General features: G+C 46.0%; 6 protein-coding genes across 6 annotated transcripts; 2 read left to right on the top strand and 4 right to left on the bottom strand.

Annotated features, from left to right (window-relative positions):
• Positions 1–1,277: 1,277 nt before the first annotated feature.
• Positions 1,278–2,961, top strand: V2V93DRAFT_390440 (uncharacterized protein; the record flags this gene model as incomplete). The annotated part of the gene is made up of 5 exons (XM_066912403.1): positions 1,278–1,295; positions 1,333–1,578; positions 1,627–2,355; positions 2,407–2,779; positions 2,801–2,961. 5 exons carry the CDS (start codon positions 1,278–1,280, stop codon positions 2,959–2,961), a joined length of 1,527 nt encoding a protein of 508 aa, XP_066766878.1.
• A 242-nt stretch (positions 2,962–3,203) lies between these two features.
• Positions 3,204–8,161, bottom strand: V2V93DRAFT_366247 (P-loop containing nucleoside triphosphate hydrolase protein). Its single transcript, XM_066909281.1, has 3 exons — positions 7,538–8,161; positions 5,178–7,472; positions 3,204–5,118 (listed from the first exon to the last, which is right to left on the bottom strand). The coding sequence occupies exons 1-3, from the start codon at positions 8,118–8,120 to the stop codon at positions 3,425–3,427; spliced, it is 4,572 nt and encodes a 1,523-aa protein (XP_066766877.1). The 5' UTR covers positions 8,121–8,161; the 3' UTR covers positions 3,204–3,424.
• Positions 8,162–9,065: 904 nt separating this feature from the next.
• V2V93DRAFT_366242 (ketose-bisphosphate aldolase) lies at positions 9,066–10,131 on the bottom strand. The gene has a single exon (XM_066909280.1). The coding sequence runs from the start codon at positions 10,080–10,082 to the stop codon at positions 9,198–9,200; it is 885 nt and encodes a 294-aa protein (XP_066766876.1). The 5' UTR covers positions 10,083–10,131; the 3' UTR covers positions 9,066–9,197.
• Positions 10,132–10,875: 744 nt separating this feature from the next.
• On the top strand, positions 10,876–12,254 carry V2V93DRAFT_366237 (uncharacterized protein). Its single transcript, XM_066909279.1, has one exon. It carries the CDS (start codon positions 11,012–11,014, stop codon positions 12,176–12,178), a length of 1,167 nt encoding a protein of 388 aa, XP_066766875.1. The 5' UTR covers positions 10,876–11,011; the 3' UTR covers positions 12,179–12,254.
• Positions 12,255–12,340: 86 nt separating this feature from the next.
• Positions 12,341–13,396, bottom strand: V2V93DRAFT_357660 (uncharacterized protein; the record flags this gene model as incomplete). Its single annotated transcript, XM_066908035.1, has 4 exons — positions 12,341–12,349; positions 12,375–12,580; positions 12,634–12,763; positions 12,842–13,396. The coding sequence occupies 4 exons, from the start codon at positions 13,394–13,396 to the stop codon at positions 12,341–12,343; spliced, it is 900 nt and encodes a 299-aa protein (XP_066766874.1).
• Positions 13,397–14,514: 1,118 nt separating this feature from the next.
• V2V93DRAFT_169179 (uncharacterized protein) lies at positions 14,515–17,738 on the bottom strand. The gene is made up of 6 exons (XM_066906919.1): positions 17,431–17,738; positions 17,176–17,375; positions 17,089–17,120; positions 16,773–17,035; positions 16,533–16,711; positions 14,515–16,472 (listed from the first exon to the last, which is right to left on the bottom strand). Exons 1-6 carry the CDS (start codon positions 17,431–17,433, stop codon positions 14,855–14,857), a joined length of 2,295 nt encoding a protein of 764 aa, XP_066766873.1. The 5' UTR covers positions 17,434–17,738; the 3' UTR covers positions 14,515–14,854.
• Positions 17,739–18,336: the final 598 nt, after the last annotated feature.

Here is an 18,336-nt window from a genome sequence, read left to right as displayed (position 1 = left end):
GATGTATGAGCAAAACGCGTCAATTGCGACTTGCTAGGTGCGGAATGATCGATCCATCCGAAATCGTGAGTTGGTGGATTTGCCAAGCAACGCATTACGAAGTCCAGTCATGAATATAATTTTCTTGAGAAATGGAAAATGTGCTGCATTCGCGCCGCGTAATTAAAAGGAAAAGACGCTAAAAGAGGGACGGCTCTTTTCTTTGAGGGCGCACCGAAGACGTGTTCGAGTTTCTAGAAGCACCGCCAATAGCGTACAAAGTCTACTTCCTTGACAGAATACCAGCAAACTAGAATCTACTCTGCGCTGGTGAGAGCCTGATCCTGAACTGTCACATAAAGGGTGAACCCGGTTATGATTAAAATAGGCTGAAAGTAGATTACATCGACAGAGAAGCACTTTGTGATCTTTCCATAGCTGCGTAGCTGCCAGCCAGTGATGCGGCCTGCCAATAAAGACGCGTTATATATCAAATAGGCCCATACGCAAATCTTTAGAACTCCCGCATCAATTTCTCGTCAGAGATTCTAATGTAATATACAAGATTAAGATGTACTGTTAAATTTATCAGTAGCCATTTGAAATGTACTGTAACGAGCATCGGTTGATTTTCTAAAATCAATCAGCAGATTCCGTCTCCGTAAGGCTAAATATTTCAGTCAACCCAGTTTACTATTTCCTATACTCGCACACTACAACTAGCAGTCCAAGGGCCTCACCATTTAATTAAGTACTCCTTTCCGAATGCGTAGATAAGCATCATATTTCCGGTAACGTTTGATATTTCGAAACCACGTTTTGTTTTTGGCCTCTAATATACAAGCCCCTTAAACAAATGTTCCCCGACGGCGCTTTCTAATCGACACGTAAATGAGACTGGATAGAAGGTTGGATTCTGATCTCAATCGATTTGGTTACACATCGCGCAACTATGCGTTTGGCAGTGTACGGTGCTGTATGTACATATTGTTTTGTTTTCTATATTCTCTGTGGTTTAGTTGATCGTTTGCTTGATTGAGAGAATGTACTTGATTTGCGTACGAGATACTCCGAATCTCAATCTCCAATTAATCTCAAATTGATCTATAGCCGTGATTATATTTCGCATCTGGATTTTTGATATCTGGTACAAACATTATCTGAAAAAACAGAGATACTTACATATGTGTGTTTAGTCTAGCACGGTGCTGGCGACCGGAGTGGTGCTGACCGCTTTCCAGCTACGGCCAAACTTCTACTCGGCATGCGTCTACTTGGCGCAGAGCAATGCTTGCTTAATGGTGAAAAATATCAATGTACGCATCAATTGATTAATACTGATTTTTCATATAGATATTGGCGAATATGGGGTTATTCATTGCTGTGATGGCTGGTCGCATTCTGCAGACATTACTATTTGGATCGCTCCGCGCTATTGAAATCGAGCATCTATACGAAAAGACATGGTATGCCGTCACAGAAACATGCCTGGCAATGACGATCTTCAGAGATGATTTTGATGCAAGATTTATCTGTATGTTTGTCACCTTGCTGTTTATCAAAATATTCCATTGGTTGAGTGCCGACCGAGTCGAATACGTAAGTACTTTCAATCTTTTTTTAAGAGTATAATACTGACTGTCGCAGATGGAACAAGCTTCACCTGCCTCGCCACTTCTTTTTCATTTTCGATTATCACTCACTTTATACCTTCTCGGAAAAATAGACCTCAAACTAATTCTGTACGCCGTCGACGATATCCGCGAGCGCGGTCCCAACATGATGGTAATGTTTGCTTTTGAATTCGCAATTTTGGCAACGACGATCTTGGCAACCACAAGCCGTTATGTTCTATCACTTATCGAACTTCGCGTTGTTGCGCGCGCGTCTGCAAATGATGATGAGGATATTGATGGGTGGGAACGCAAAGGCGAGTTTTTGTTTTACCTCGATCTCGTGACGGATTTTATAAAATTGTGTATCTATCTTGCATTCTTCCTTCTCGTCGTGACTTTTTACGGTCTACCATTACATATCATTCGAGACTTATACCTCACCATGCGCTCGTTTGTCACTCGCATTCGTGACTTTTTACGATATCGACAAGCGACTTCGCAAATGAATATTCGGTACCCTGACGCCACCGAAGAGGAAGTTGCGCGAGAGACTACGTGTATTATATGTCGCGAAGACATGATTGTGCAGAATCGTGATGCAGCAGTCGAACACCCGCAGCCTGAGCGGATGCGGCCAAAGAAATTACCGTGTGGTCATGTCCTGCATTTTGGATGTCTGCGAAGTTGGCTTGAGAGACAGCAACGGTGTCCAACATGTCGACGACCAGTTCTAGATACGGCGACTACTCCATCCAACGATGTACCTGCCCAGGAAGCCAACCCAGCAGCGGCACCCATAGCACCTCAACAGCCTTTGGCTCCCGGTGATGGATTACCTGCTGCACAACAACTGCTCGCTGTTCCTCCGTACGACCCAGCAAACAACCAACCGCCTCAATCCACTTCCGATACCACACCTCAATACTTCCGTCCCGCTGCATCTACAGCGCCCTCAACATCATCTACAACTGCAACTACCCCTAGTCAAACACCAATAATCCTACCCGAAGGCTTTGAGTTACCCACTGGATGGGCACTTCTCCCTATGCGCCAATTCGCCAACGGTCTCCAACAGATCCAAATTCGCGATAATGTATGGGTTACTCTCGCTACACTGCAATACGTAATTCCGCTGGGAAACGGAGTGTTGGGTGTTCCTCCCGTCGATCCTATCGTTAATTTCGGTACGCCTTCTACATCTACAGTTTCCGCTGCGGCAACACCGTCAACTGAACCATCTACATCATCGCAACCTACGACACTTGCTGCTGAAAACGCTGAAACCGCGACGTCGCCTGGGATATCAACTACAACGGCATCAGTCACGAATCACCAGCAGCCTAGACTTGAAGACGCTTCCGAATGATCCGGGTGCTCTTTATTTTTCCTCGATATTTTACTTTCTTTTTTTTTTTTTGTGCTCACACTAATGGAGTTTTTCCGAGTTTTCATATTTATATATTTGTTGAGGGACAGTTTTTGTAGGTTTGCTCAATCCCAATTCTTTGGCTCTGTGAATTACAGTTATCTTTTTCTATCTACTTTGAGTAGCTTAATTCACATTAAGCTACGTAAAGAAGAATACTTACGCCTTGGAATATAAATAAAGGAACGGATCGTGAAATTATATATGTAAAATGTATACTGGAACAAAATACGGAACTGTATCGCTCTTTTTTTTATGAATAAGTTCGAGCTTTTTCAAAAACACCACACACAACTCAATAACAATGCATACAATTAACAGTTCCCATCTTGGACAATCCATACTTTCGATTTCTTTTTCTTTCCAAAACACAACAAAAAAACTTTTATTAGTTTTCCTCTATTTATTCCTTATTGTCTTCTACAGCCAGCGGATGCGACGACGACGACGAGTCTCCTTCATGCACAAGTCCACCCTGTTTACACAACGAATAAAACATCGAGTCTTTATTCGCCAGCAACACCTGAGGAGAATCAAATTCCGCAACACGACCGGCAGATAAAACAACAATCTTATCACTGTCAATGATTGTGTTCAATCTGTGAGCGATAGTGAGAATCGTGCGGTCTTTGAATTCCGTGCGAATAGTCTCCTGCAAAAGTTTATCGGTCTCAACATCGACAGCGGCAGTAGCCTCGTCGAGGACAAGGATCTTGGAAGGTGTCAGCAACGCTCGCGCAAGCGACATGAGCTGTCGTTGACCAACAGACAAGTTCGAACCAGCCTCTGCGACACGCGCATCAAGACCGCCATCCATGCTCTTGACGTGCTCTTTCAAATGCGATAACTCGAGAACCTCCCACAGCTCAGTGTCGTCATGTGCATAAGATGGATCAAGGTTATCACGAATAGTTCCCTCGAAAGCCTGCGAGTCCTGCGGAATAATCGCTAATCGATGTCTCAAGTCGGAAAGACCAATCTTGGAGGTATCAAGATGATCGATATCAATATGACCATCAACAGGCTCAATCAAGCGGAAAAGCGCAAGCGTAAGCGACGACTTGCCAGCACCTGTTCGACCAACAATACCGACCTTCTCCTGTGGCTTAATGTGAATGTTGATATCCTTGAGCACCAAGTCAAGACCTTCGCGGTACCGCGTTGAGTAATTATTAAATACAAGGTCACCAGAAGTCGGCCATGCAGCAGGTGGACGGTGGCCCTTGATAACCATCGGCGCCTCACTGGGCAGGCGCGAGTACTCGAGCACGCGCTCAACAGAGACAGTATTGACCTCGACTTCGACAGTCATGCGCACGATCCACGACAAACTCTGAGTGATCTGCAGCGCATAACTCATTGCAAGACCCACCAAACCTGCGCGCACAGAGCCAGACGAAACCGAAATAATAGAGAGGCCTGCAGCGGCGAAAATAATAACAGAACCAATAAACTCAAGACGAACAGAGAGCCACCGGTTAGCGCTGATAGACGGGAAGTACGCACGCAAATTGTAATCTACATGCGCCTCATTGACATTCTCAAATCGCTCAATCTGACGGAAAGCGCGGATAGTCGAGAGACCACTAAGAGATTCTTGGAAATGCGCATAGATTGGACTACGCGATACAGAGTCGAGACGCTTTAGCTCACGCGACGTGCGCAGGTAAAAACGCTGATAGTACAGGTAGAGAAGAGTCAACGGAATGACGAGGAACAGAAACGCAGGCGTAGTCGTCGAGATAACAAGAAGAGTGAATCCGACACGGATAGTATTGTTGAAGAACATAGAGAATACACGAGTCAATATTTCATCGATACGGTATATATCAGTTGTGAATCGGTTGATAATACGGCCAATAGGAGTAGTATCAAAGAACGACATCGGTGAGCGCACAACACTCTCTGCCATACGGTTATGCAGCGTACGAGCAGCTTGAATTGTGCAGAAAATGAAAAGAATCAAAGTATGACACACAGTGAGCGACGAGGCAAAAATTCCAAAGAAGAGATACACTCCGAGGTACATGCCAGTGCGAGGATTGTCCTGGCTCTCAGTGTTGACTTCAGACCAGTGTTCTAACCAAACATTGCCCACTACAATTAGACAAGTTAGTAACAAATATTAGAAAAAAAAAAGGCAGAAGAGATCGTACAAACAGAGACTCCTTGCGAAGCGATGAGTAAAATCATAAAGAAAACAACACCATAGATATTGGCAGCTTTAGCATACTCCTTGTACACCGTCCACTTGACTTGGCCCTGTTCCAAATGTTCCTTGGACTGCTTGGATCGCTTCTGTGCTTCTTCATCAATCAATTTTGGTCGTGTCAGACTAGCAGTTGATGCACGTCGAAGAGTGTTAACACTCGCCCTTCTTTCTGCAGGTCTCTTCAACGCAGCTTCCTCGTCCGAGATCTCCGAATCGTCGATAGCAGTCTCGGAGCCCTCGCTAGCAGTTTGTTGACTAGGTTCATCCTCCTCGGAAGGATCAGCAGTTTTCTTTCCAAACTCCTTTATAATATTGTATATCTCAGACTTGGAAGTCATGACGGCATCGTAAGTTCCCTGCTCGACAATCTCTCCACTTCGAATCATAGTGATGTTCGAAGCCTGCGACAAAACGGTAATAGCGTTAGTAGCCAAAACACGAGTCTTGGTGGCCAAAAGACCATTGGCTCCAAGAACATTGTCAATCAAATGTCTTCCGACATGCTGGTCTACAGCAGACAAGGGATCATCAAGAATATAAATATCAGCACGAGCATACACAGCGCGCGCAAGCGAAAGTCTGGCCTTTTGTCCTCCAGAGAGCGAGATACCCTTCTCACCAACAATGGTTTCATCTCCGTCAGGAAGGGCAGCAAAATCCTCTACCAAAGCACAAGCTTTAATAGTAGTCTCGTAGAAGTCAGCCTGGAAACGTGAACCAAAAATAATGTTTTCCTTTACAGTCGCATTCATAATCCAGGGCGACTGGCTGGCGTAGGCAACACGACCACAAACAGTGACAGATCCGTGCTCCTTATACAAATCGCCCAAGATAGCTTGCATGAAGCCAGACTTTCCTGATCCAACACGTCCAACAATACAAGCCAGTTCTCCCTTACGAGCAGTAAAGTTTACGTTCTTCAATGCAGGTGCGTGTTTTCCACTCTCGTCCCACAAAAAGGTACCATTGCGGATAATGACCGACTCCTTGCCCATTTCAGTGACTGCATCCTTACGCTCGACGGCATCGTCCTGGAGCTCAGGAGAAAGGAAAAATTCCCAAAGACGGTTAGCAGCGACGGAAGCCTCAACCAGGTTGGTAATGGCCTGCGGCAGCATGGCAAGAGGGAATGTGAGCAAATTGAAGAGAGAAAGAGCCGGAAAAACGATATCAGTAGAAAGAGGGATTCCAGAGGTATAAACAAACAGGCCAAAAGTCGAGCATGAGACTAAAAATGGCGCGCACGCCCAGAGGAAGGACGAGATGGCGGAATAAATGCCCATGATCTTCAAATTTTGAAGCTCAAGATCATTGCGAACGTGACGAAGCTTCTCCATGTATGGCTTTTCCCAGCCATAGAGCTTAACAGACTTGATATTGGTCAAAATCTCGGTGGTTAGACGCGTACGTTGATCCTTGGTTTTCATCTGAGATTTTTGCAAAGTACGCTGCTTTCTGGCAATGTAACCATTGGTAGGAATCATTACAATCATGACAAAAACACCTGCCCACATACTTGAACCAAGCAAACCGTATAGCGAGTACAAGCAGATGATGATCTGGAATGGACCAGACCAGAGCACCATGCCGTTCTGGGTAATATCCTGCAATCGTTGAGCGTCCACCGACATCAAATTCACAATATCTCCCGTGGATTTGGCAGTCTTAGCTTCACCCGAAAGAATGACAGCTTTACGGTAAATCGTAGAAACGAGGGCAGACTTAACTTGCATACCGACGGTCATAGTGCGCTGGAAATGCTGATGCTGGCACGCAGTTTGCGCAAGCGAGATAAAGAAGAAGGAGAAAGCAATGATAACACCTCCAGTAAACGGTTCAGGCTCGCCTTCATTGTAAGAGTTAATGAACAGAATCAAACGTCTCAGCAAACGCGGCTGGGAGAAGGCAAGGATATCGGTGGCGATTTTGAAAACCATAGCAACCAAGTAAGTGGATCCGAAAGCGCGCATAAGGGCCCAAACCATTGAAGGTTTCTTGGTGGCTTTCTGGCGGACCCAGTACTTTTCAAAGGCTACCCGGCAGTCACCGGTTTTGTCGCCTTTGGCAAGACCAGGAAGATCTTCTTCAGTAAGAAAGGTCTCGTAACCGAGTTTCATCATTGGCGACATCCACTCAAAAGTTAGACGCGAGAAAATGTTGGCGCGGTCAAGAGGTGACTCGTCCATCTCCTCCGCAAGAATTTCATAGGTAGATCTAGCCTTTGGCACAAATGCCTCCACTATTGAAAAAGTAAGCAGTCAGTACGGGCGGGAAAAAATTAACGCGAGAGATTGAGCAACACACAAACAAAGGTAATGATTGACAGAATGAAAGAAAAGCCAAAGGTAGTGATGAATTGAGGATTGCGGACGTGAGCCTCGCGATTAATAAAACCAAGAAGACGGACGCCGTCAGAAAGCACGACGAACAGCCAAAAGAAGAGCAATACGCCGTTAGCGTAACGCTGGCGATTGTGCTCGAGGTGATGGAGGTAGAGAGCAACCAAAAATCCAAAGAAACTAAGAACGGCAGCGTAGAGGCGTACGTCCATAAGAGCATCTTCGTATATGTCAACCATCTGGCGCGCGGAACCCAAGGTGATGACCGCGTTGAGGGCCACGAGAGCAAGCTTGGCCCAGTAGTGCCAGTTCTTGCGTGTCGGAACGGGTTTGACTTTAAGCAGGGAGGAAATTTGAATGACACCCATGAATATGATGAAGGCCGAGACGATGTCCAGAAGAGTTCCCTCAGAGAAGCAGGGAGTGAAATCATAGTCGTCCGAGACAGGTCCCCAGCCTTCGGCGTCACGGCAGAAGCCGTTAAGCGCGGGGGTCGAGACGGGGAAGTCAAGCGCACCGAGCAGGCTGCTCTGAAATGCTTTCTGCATTACTGACTGAGCAACTTACAAGAGAAGGAAAACTTGGGATGGCGCAGGAAGAGGAAGAGGGAGGAAGAAGGAGTCAAGAGTCTGTGAGACAGATGGGAGAAGTAAGACGGAAGTCAGGATTAGGGAATTTGATACACCGCATAGCTAAACTCCGCGGAGGCCCGTTCATGAGTCAGCAAGCCGCCTGGCAAGCGCGTTGGGCCAATAGCGGAGACAGCAAAGTCGATTAGAGTGCTGATGAGTGTGCAATAGCTAATAGAAGAAAGACTTTAAAAAAAAAGGTGGCGGCGCACGGAGCGCTGAAAGCGGGAAGCACGAGCACGACATTCGCAGGACTACGCCAGCAGGCGCTAATCTTGGATAATATATTTACCAGATAGTTTCTGTCTTGTCAGAGTACATCTGCAATCTAGTGTATGTCGCGACAATATTTTGGGAGAGGCTGCGGCAGGAGCGTCGCGACAGAGTGATCCACTCCGCTTATCGTCAGGGGATATATGCTTATCTGCACTGAAAAAGGCGTGCTCGCGGAGCGCTGGAAAAGGGTGAATACAGCTCACAGACATAAAGAACCAAAACTGAGATTAACACAGTTTAGCCCGCTGAGCCTCTTATTTCTTCCAGACAATGCATGACGAGGAAGTAACTATCCGCTTACAATCTTGCTACTTGCTGTTTGCAGTGCTATTTGATTTGCTGTTATCATCTCGAGTTGTTCAGAGTCACACTTGTCGGAAAGGCCGACATTATGTTCGTTAGTGACTATGTCTGACATCATTCATTGTTAATTCGTCTGCAATCGTGAGTGAGCACGCTCGCAGTCAGGTCTTGCTCATTCTGTCCTTTTAATAAAAGTAAGCCTGGATATCGTGCCGGAAAGTAAATTGGCGAACTGGCATTTCTACAGAAAAAAATAATCAGCTAATACATTACTAATAATCCACGTGACTGAAATTTAGCTTTTATTTTCAATGGCCCCCCACTATCGAGTAGTTAATACAGAGGCCCTAGTTAGTCATCAAGAAAAGACTGAAAATAGTCGACAGCAATGATTTATTAATGATACATATAATACATCTAAGCAATTGGCTGGACATCACCCGCCTTTCCATCAGAACCAAGCATCTTGATACACCGCTCGGCCTCGGCAACCCAGAGTGCAATCGACTTCTCTTGCAGACCAGTCATCTCGACCGTGCCAATGTTCTCCTTCAGGAAATCAAGGTAATCGTCGTGGAGGTTGCGGTTGAGATTTACCTTGCGCATACCGAGCTCAACAGTTTTCTTGTAAAGATCGGGAATGATCGGGTAAGCGCCGTGCAACACGAGCGGGATGGTGGGGTTCAGCTCCTTGATCTTGGCGAGACGATCCAGCTGCCAAAATTTCTCCGGGCCTCCAGGAGGATAGGGTCCATGAATGTTGCCAAATGAAGGAGCAAGATACTGCACACCCGTCTTCTTCATGAAGTCGGCAGCAAACTCGGGCTCGGTGTAGAGTGCCTCCATGTCAACGGTTGGCACACCGTCTTCGCCGCCCTGGATACGGCCCATCTCGGCTTCGATAGTGATGCCGCGTTCCTTAGCCATCTTGACAATATTGGAGACAAACTTGATGTTCTCTTCGGGGTCCTCGGTCGAGGCATCGACCATGATGGAGTCGAACGGCAGCTCGAGTGCGGTGTAGACATCCGCCGGGAGGGTGCAGTGATCGAGGTGGAGGGCAATAGGGACCTTGGCTGCATGGCACGCGGCAGCAGCAAATTTGACAAACTCAGGCCCGTGGAAGTGCAGCGAGAAGGGGAAGATCTCGACCATGGCGGGCGCGTTGAGGTTCTCGGCGGCCTTGATCGAGCCGAGCACACCGTCGGCATTGTAGCAGTTAAAGGCAGCCACGGCGTAACCACCACGCTCAGCGGCCTGCAATATCTGCCAAGTACGGTTGTTTTCAGGGTATTCTGGCATAGTGAAAAAAAGAAAGAGACAAGGGAAGAGGAAGTGGTGGTGGAAGCAGAACGGAGTATGGGGAAGTGCAGCTTTTCTTTAATAAGATCCCGAAACGGCTCTTCTGCCGACCGCCGCCGGAGTCGCCCCGCGGGTGCGGCTCATATTATATACCCTAAACCATCACACCCCACGCAAAGCACTCAAGTCTTGCGCGCAGTACCGTCTTCGTTGGAGAACAGTGCTGCTGACAGAGTGCGCAACCGAAGAAGATAACATAAAATCAAACTGAAAATGAGTAGATGATATCTGCTTGCGTAGATCCTAGTTGCTGTACGCAGAAGAAGTCGAAGGCTGGCACGGAGCGACGCCTGTGTCGGTCGGGTGTATCGCCGTATCAGTCATGTATTACTTAAACAAAATACGGCGACGGCTGCATCTCCGACGACCGCGGCGGTCGGCTAATTTGATTTTAAAATATTTCGCGGCAGATGGATAAGGATTCTATTGCTGTATGACTGTATTAGTTAAATGTGAAGGTGTAAAGATATGCTTGATGAGTTTATGTGAGTATCCTGCTGTTTGTCGAACTCATCATTTACCTCTGAGATACAATATCTTCTTATCAGCTAGTTTTCTCTGTTTCTTCTTAGTGTTCTTCGCTTCATCCAAACCCCGCAATTTGCACTCCTTCGTCCTGCGATGCTCGCCAACACCAGCCCTTTCCAGCACAATTTATTTCGACCTCCAGATGCTGACGTCACAGTCAAAATATATAAATACTCCGCTTGATCTCCGTTGACAGCGTTAGGCTCGCCTTTTAGTTCGCCCGTTGCGCCTTCAGCAGACTTTGCCCTATCCCTCTACCTCATACCTACTGCCTCTCCACCTCTTGAACCGGAATCCACTTATTCTCCTATCTGTTAGTTCGGGTTTACTTATTTTTCGTCATGGGCCTAATTCAACATGTCGACCCTGTCCTCATGGCCGTCCTTTCAGTAACTCCTACTCGAACTGCCTCCGCACCAGCATTCAGTGAGACGGCGACCCTCGAATCAACTACCTCATGTATCAACCTGCGCACCACTTCAGACGACCTTTGTGAGCAGCCATTTGCTGTTTTTCATTCCGACTTTGAGCAGGTGCTTGGTAAGACTCCCTCGCTGCGCGTGGTCGCACAAGAGACGAGCTTCCCGTTCGCTCACGAGGCCGGCATTTGGATCCCTTCTACTCGAGAGTGCTTCTTCACGTCAAACCAGTACTATGAGTCTGGTTCGTCAATTAAAAAAATCCAAATTTCAAAAATCCAAGCTCCTAAAGATGCCGGCGGTGAATATACCTGGGAAAAGATCAACCCAAAGCCCGACATTCTGACCGCTAACGGAGGTGTAAATTACAAGGACGGAGCTCTCTTCTGCTCTCAAGGATATGGCGAGAAAGATTCAGGATGTTTAGTATACATGGACGTGCATCCGCCTTACGAGTCAAAAGTTATCCTCAACCACTTTCACGGTCGCCCTTTCAATGCGCCAAACGACGTCGTAATTCACCCTTTAGATGGCACAATCTGGTTCACAGATCCAGATTACGCTTTCATCCAAAGCCTGCGCCCCATCGTGCGACTACCGAACCAAGTATACTGCTTTAATCCTGAAACTGGAAACGTTCGCGTCGTGACAGACGGTATCGAGCGTCCCAACGGGATCTCCTTTTCCCCAGACTTGAAGACTTGCTATATCTCTGAAACTCACGCGTCTGATGGCCTTGGCGGCAAAATAGACGACGTTCCCGGCACAATCTATGCATACGATATGGTAAGATCTCCCGCTTCAACGAAACCTGATAGACCGTATATCCTCGTCAATAAGCACGTATTTGCATTTGCCGATGCAGCGGCTCCCGACGGCATCAAAACAGATACCAACGGTAATGTCTATTCCGGCTGCGGCGATGGTATTCAAGTATGGGATTCAGATGGAATCTTAATTGGCAAAATCTTGATTCCTGGGGGTTCTGCTAATTTCTGTTTTACTGATCCGCATGTAATTTTGGCATTTAACGAGACGCGAATTGTCGAGATCAGATTGAATGCTACAGGCACTATTGTAAAGTATTAACTTTTTCCCTGTATTCTTTAATTGATCGATACAAATCAGATCAAAACAACAAATTAAGCAAAATCTGAACATTCCAGCGATATAGTCAATCAACGCAAAACCATTTTTATATATCCGTAGTAACCCAGTCGTTTCGCAATCGTTCGTAACTCCGTCCTTCAGCTAAATCTCCTAAATAATCGTACACTCAACTTACTTTTGACCCTGAGCCTTTCTCAGCGTCCCAAATTCCATTCTCATGAAGCAAATCATCGCTATCGCCACTAAATAACGCTGCTGAAATCATAATCGCACGCTGTAGTACTAAAATTCCGACAGCGGCTAATAGCCATGCGCCAATCGCAAATAATCCAGTCACGACTAACGATCCTATTAACACCAGAGCTGGTAAGGAGTTGAAAGCTGTCAGACACCAATACGTAAAGCAATATACTTTTATATCTTCGAGCACTTACCTGAAAGGAAGAGAACCATGGAAACTGCAGCAATTGCGATTCCGGTGATTACAATCAAAAAGAAAGTCACCTGTATAGCAATGACGCTAATCGGGACCATTGCAAACGCGCCCTGTAGCGTAACAAACGCCTGTAATACGCGTCAGAGCTTATCATTTCCTTCCCAATATCTCACAAACACGCGTTAAATAGTGCAATTAGAACTTACAGCAAACAGCGGTCTACTTAACCATAGCTGCAAAAAAGTGCGCACAAGATCTAATCCTCGATCACCAAAATCAAGTATCAGCACCTCAGTCTGACTTAGGAATCCACCCGAGTGCGGCAACCTGAGAAGTTGAGCCACGCGATCTTTCAAGAGTCCTTGGAAATAATCAAGCGCATACACTGCGCTTTTGGCAGATGTAACTGGAGTAATTGTCGTGCCATCTACGGTACTGAATGACGACTCTGAACGACGATATAGCAGCGGAGTCGGCGACTTGTTGTGAGGTGATGCAGGCTCTGACGTGATTGGAGAGGATTCCAAAACCTCGCTGACAGTCTCCACCCCCAGATGTTTTCGCGGAGAAGATATCGGCGAAGAAGCAGGCGATGAAGATGACGAGGAGACAGAGGAGGACGTGGCCAAAAGTACATTTTTTGAGAACGGCGATGCAGATTTTAGTAGTTCGTCGGCATCTGATAGTGAGAGTTCCTCATGTTTAGAGGTGAGATTCGCCGGAGTATGAACCTCAGTTTTGGACTCTTCTGTTTGATCCATCGTGCTTCGTGTTCAATAATATTTCTGCGCAAAGGGAAAAGGGGGAAGAGAGAGCAGACACGGTGGTGGGGCGGGTATTAATGTTATACAAAGGAAGATCAGCGCCAAGTAAATTGAGAGAGATTCAACGCGATCTTGCTGCTCTCTCCCAATATTTTTCTTTTTAACTTCATTCTGTATACATGGATATACGGATTTTAGTTAGACAATCAAATTAATTTGTCGAAAAGCTTTTCATCTCTCCAACGGTAGGAGAAAAAAGGGGCATAATATGCATGATCACACAACCTCGTACAACAGCAATTCAGAACACGGACTAGCAGCAGGATTAGAATATCCAATCTCTGGAACTTTCTTTACCATAGCACTAGAGGCACCATCAACCCCAACCAAGCTCACATTAATCCATCGTCAACTCAATGGTCTCGGCTAATAATATATCGCAAGGAAAATCAAAATTTCACAGAATGCAGTACCTGCAGTACTACCTGACGACAGGTTGCAATTTTATTCTGGCCCCATATCGTATAGCGCGTGCGAGTATAATCCTAAAAAGTCAGAGGAGTATAGAGACGTGGAGTGAAATACGAGACATTGTAACCGGAGCCTAAAGCAGATTCCAGTCGGAAAAAGTGCAAGGTGCCAATAGTGCAATTGCTGAAGAATCCGCTAAGCAATCTTATAAATATAAGGTATAGCGCATCAGATACGCTAAGCATCACATGCGTATCAGAGTCAGCGTATTTGGGTGGCAGGGATAGTTTATATGATACATTCATTTTTAATTCAATAATCTGCCAAAGCCCTGGCCAAGAGGAGCAGCTAACTTCAATTCTATCTTGTTTTCTAGGCACGCGATCATATTATGAATATCTTACCAAAATCTCATAGATCTATGTCGTAGCCCCTCCGTTAAAACCAATACGTCGATTTCAAGTTATCAATAATCTGAGTTCTATGTATCGTCGTAGCTTCCTCAGTCTTCTTCGAGCGGTAGGCGTCAGCCAGTGCTTCATCAGTTTTAGTGCGGTACATGGATCCGCAGTCTAGCCAGCGTACTGAAGACTCTGAGCACCATAGCATCAGAAGACAACCGCAGCTGACTCAAGTATCACACTGTTCTGATATTGTGTAATACTTATGTGATGACTGAAATTATAAAGTAAAACGGATCAGACGCACCAGAATGTTCGAGCGGCTAGACCTGATACGCGCTTCTGAAATACTAGATATCCAACTAGCTCTTGCATTCAGTGATAATTAAATATTTTCAATTAACATTAAGAAATTTTACATTCATCAACACAAAAGGAAGAAACAAGAACAAAGCACAACAATTCAGAGTACACTGATACACACACATATATATATATATATATAACTAACTAGATGAAGAACATTCTAAAACAGATACATTTATGTAAAATCTCAATTCACGTTTTTTTTCCATAATTCTTTTTAAGAGGTACCTGTAACCGCCAATTTTTGCAAGTGTCCCATAAATGTCTGCAAACTGACATCGTCAGTCAACACAACTGCAGACCCTGTCGCACCTCCGTATGCGCCGCCGCTCTGGTGAGTCGTAGACGGATTGAGCTTCGACAGCAAAAATCTAGCTTGCGAACCACCAGCTTCAGTGTCTACAAATCGTGGGAGCGGGAACCGATCAACTAGAAGCTCAGCAGCCTCTTCGCGTGGCGCAGCAAGCAAGTCTCGGAAAGACTGGTATTCAGGTTGATCCTGATATCCTGCCTTACGCCATTGTGCAATAGTCTCACCATGGAAGATCAGCACATGGAAAAAAGTATCCAGCAACAGGATATGATCTGGCTTGATTGACACGGAGTCGAGCAGCACTGGATGCGGCGGCTGGTCGAAAGTGAATGAAATCAATGTAGGTTGGATCATGATCAGCGAATTCGTCACATCCTCACGATTTAGCACATGCCTATAAAACGCAGTCTCATCAGGCGAGTTATTAAAGACCTGCAAGAACTGAGAACGACGAAGGTGGAACATGAATTGTGGATACAAACTGAAATTCTGTGACAGTCGGAATGAGCTCGGGTCATCCTTACGATAATCTGCAAATTTCTGGCATAATCTGATCAACATACGATCAGCCCAGCGTAACACGTCCGGACCATCGTCAACTTCAGCCTTGAACACAGCAATACGGGCCATCAGCACGGCAGCAGCCTCCTGGTCGAACGACTGCGCGATAGCAGGATCTCCACCAGCAGTCAAGTTGCGCGCCAATGTAGTTACGCGAAGCCGGTATGTACCAGAAGCATGCTGATAGAAAGTTAAGTATTGAATCAGACCGCGCTGGGGACTCTGCGGCTGCGCAGCCGGAGTACCTTGTGTGACAACTTCAAAGTATGTCGCATACGACGATCCCGGGGTAATACCACACATTTTCCAAGCGCAAGTGTTTCCAATTCCAATCTCAGTCTCGCCAACCGACGCAGACTTCTTGTTCATAGATATCGCATGACCAATTAACCCAGAGACCTTGAGCTCCTTTGTAGTCAAAACTTCGAGAGTTGCATTGAAGCCCATCTGCAAATGGCCCTGCAGGTCCTTGTTGAACATGCGTTGAAAACTCTGCTTAAAAATTGAAGTCGTGAAGGCGTCCGCAAGGATCAATGTACCGCCGGTCATATTCGGCAGCGACTTCATTTCAAGCATACCGATCTGATCATAACAACCAGCGAAGATATCCACAATGTGACCATTAGCAGCAGCTCGCTTTGCAAGGGCTTCATAGAACTTGACGGCCTTCTTGTAATGCTTCGCGTTGTCGCGCTCTATATCGTGATGCGAACGGATCGCCTCGCGGAGTTCTGGTGCAACAACCATACCCGGGCCTTCAGTACCAGGTCCACCAGCAAAAAGCATTACGCGTGCACCGGTGTTGGGGAACGAGGTTTCGAGAAGACCGATAGCTACAGACAACGCAACACCTGTGCAACGTGTAGCGCGCTTGTCGTTAGCAACCGGCCAAGGGTCTGGCTGAAGTTGTTCGAGGATGTTTGTAAGCTGGAACTCGCATTGTTGAATCGGCAAGAGAAATCTATATATCGATACATATTAGATTTCAATCCTAGATATAACAAGAGTTTCAAACACCAACCTGGCAGCAGCTCCAAACTGTTGAGGACCGGGGCGCCCAGGGGCTGCCGGAGCAGTAGGACGAAGGTTAGAGGCAAGCAAACCCAGCATCTCCTGGACCTGCTTCGAATTATACTCTTTTGCACCTCGGAAGACATACGACTTTGCACACTCGGCGTAACCAAGTTCATGTACTTGAGCCTATAAATAATTAATAAGAATGAAAATAAGTTCGCAATAAGATGCAGTGCGGTGGACATACAGTTGTACCGAACGTAATCAGACCGACAAGAGCGTTAGGAGGCAGCAAGCTCAAGCTCACTATGATCGAATCCTTAAGCGCCTGCAAGTTCTCCTCAGTCTGACATGTATCAACCACAAATAAAAATACAGGTGGAGATTGCACCGGGCGGGCAAGCACATATTCGATCGTTGTCGACTTGGGCAATAACTCGTGAGGAAGAGACTGCGGGCTAATGTCTTTATAGTGTGCCGGAAGTTGATTACGAGAAAGACAGAACGGACCTTTTAGTTGCGATTAGTACAGAGCCAATTGACAATCAATTAAAAAAACCTACAGATCCAAAGTTTTGCACGAATATCCAATTGGCTACGAAATGATTTAGTCAGTTGTGGATCGTGCAGAGAGATAAAGAACAGCATACCAGTATGGATTAAGCACCGCTCGGCAGGGAGCACGACAAGTGACGGGCTCATATTGAAGTACAGATAAATCTGGCCGTTCTTTGATAGGGGTGTACAAAGCTGCGATGGGGACAACAGTGCGTGAAGCTTCGAGTCTGGTAGACGGAAAGACGTTCCAGCTGAAGCGGACGCCGTCGAGTTCCTCAATCTCCTCGAAATCCTGACCCAAATTAGTAACTAGTCAAACCCAGCAGCTAATAAAAAAGATCGCTTACCATCTTATTGTAACTCCAAGCGCTAAGAAGGATGTGATGCACAAAGGGGTCCTACTGATTAAGTTGTGAGGAGACCGAAGCCACTTGCAACATAACAGCCTGGCAGGTTTCTAGTACTGCAAGGGCGATTTAAAGTTTTACAACACAAATTAACTCTCCACGTGACTTGAATCGTGCAATCTACAATACGCGATTCATAAACGATATGGATAGGTTATGAAGAAGTCTCATGAATTATTATTATTGGGATTGTAGTGAGTAGACCAATTCAACTTGTGCTGGCTGTGTTATACCTGTATTTGTCGTTCGCGACCTGTGCTCCAAGTATGCAAACTCATATGACAACAAAACAAACCTCGTCCAAAGCAATACGGCGACAGTGACCAGTAGTTCTTAGCAGCGCATGGTATGAGAACTAAAGGAAACAATTACAGCAAATAATTACAGCATAACAGAGATACAGAAAAGAAGATCATTGGAAGATGGAACCGTATGTAACGTCCCATGAATCTCAAATCCAACCTGTCTAACAGTTCTCGTTTCAGTTGATAAAGTCCTTAATGGTATTATCAGACTGGGTAGATTCCTCAACTAATTTCCTCTCAGTAATCAGATGCAGAGGGTCCGGCATCGCAACGCTGATTTGAATCAGACTGTCCGGCGGTCGTTCCTTTGGCATCAAGAACCTTTAGCAATTGATCCAGATACGCTTTGGAGGCATCTATTTTTCGTTTGGCCCACATCAGAATACTGTAACCATCCCTGCCGTCCGAACGAGGAAGCCCATTGGGGAGATAGTATTGGCTGTTGTCTCCATATATACTGATGGCCTGGCGCAGCTTGCGCCTTAGAAGACGCGAATCAAGATAATATTCGTCGCTGTTAGCCATCATAAACATACCAACA

This window comes from Kockiozyma suomiensis (genome assembly GCF_038497685.1).
Source record: "Kockiozyma suomiensis strain NRRL Y-17356 unplaced genomic scaffold V2V93scaffold_4, whole genome shotgun sequence".
NCBI lineage: Eukaryota > Fungi > Ascomycota > Lipomycetes > Lipomycetales > Lipomycetaceae > Kockiozyma > Kockiozyma suomiensis.
This window is presented reverse-complemented; position numbering and strand designations above follow the sequence as displayed.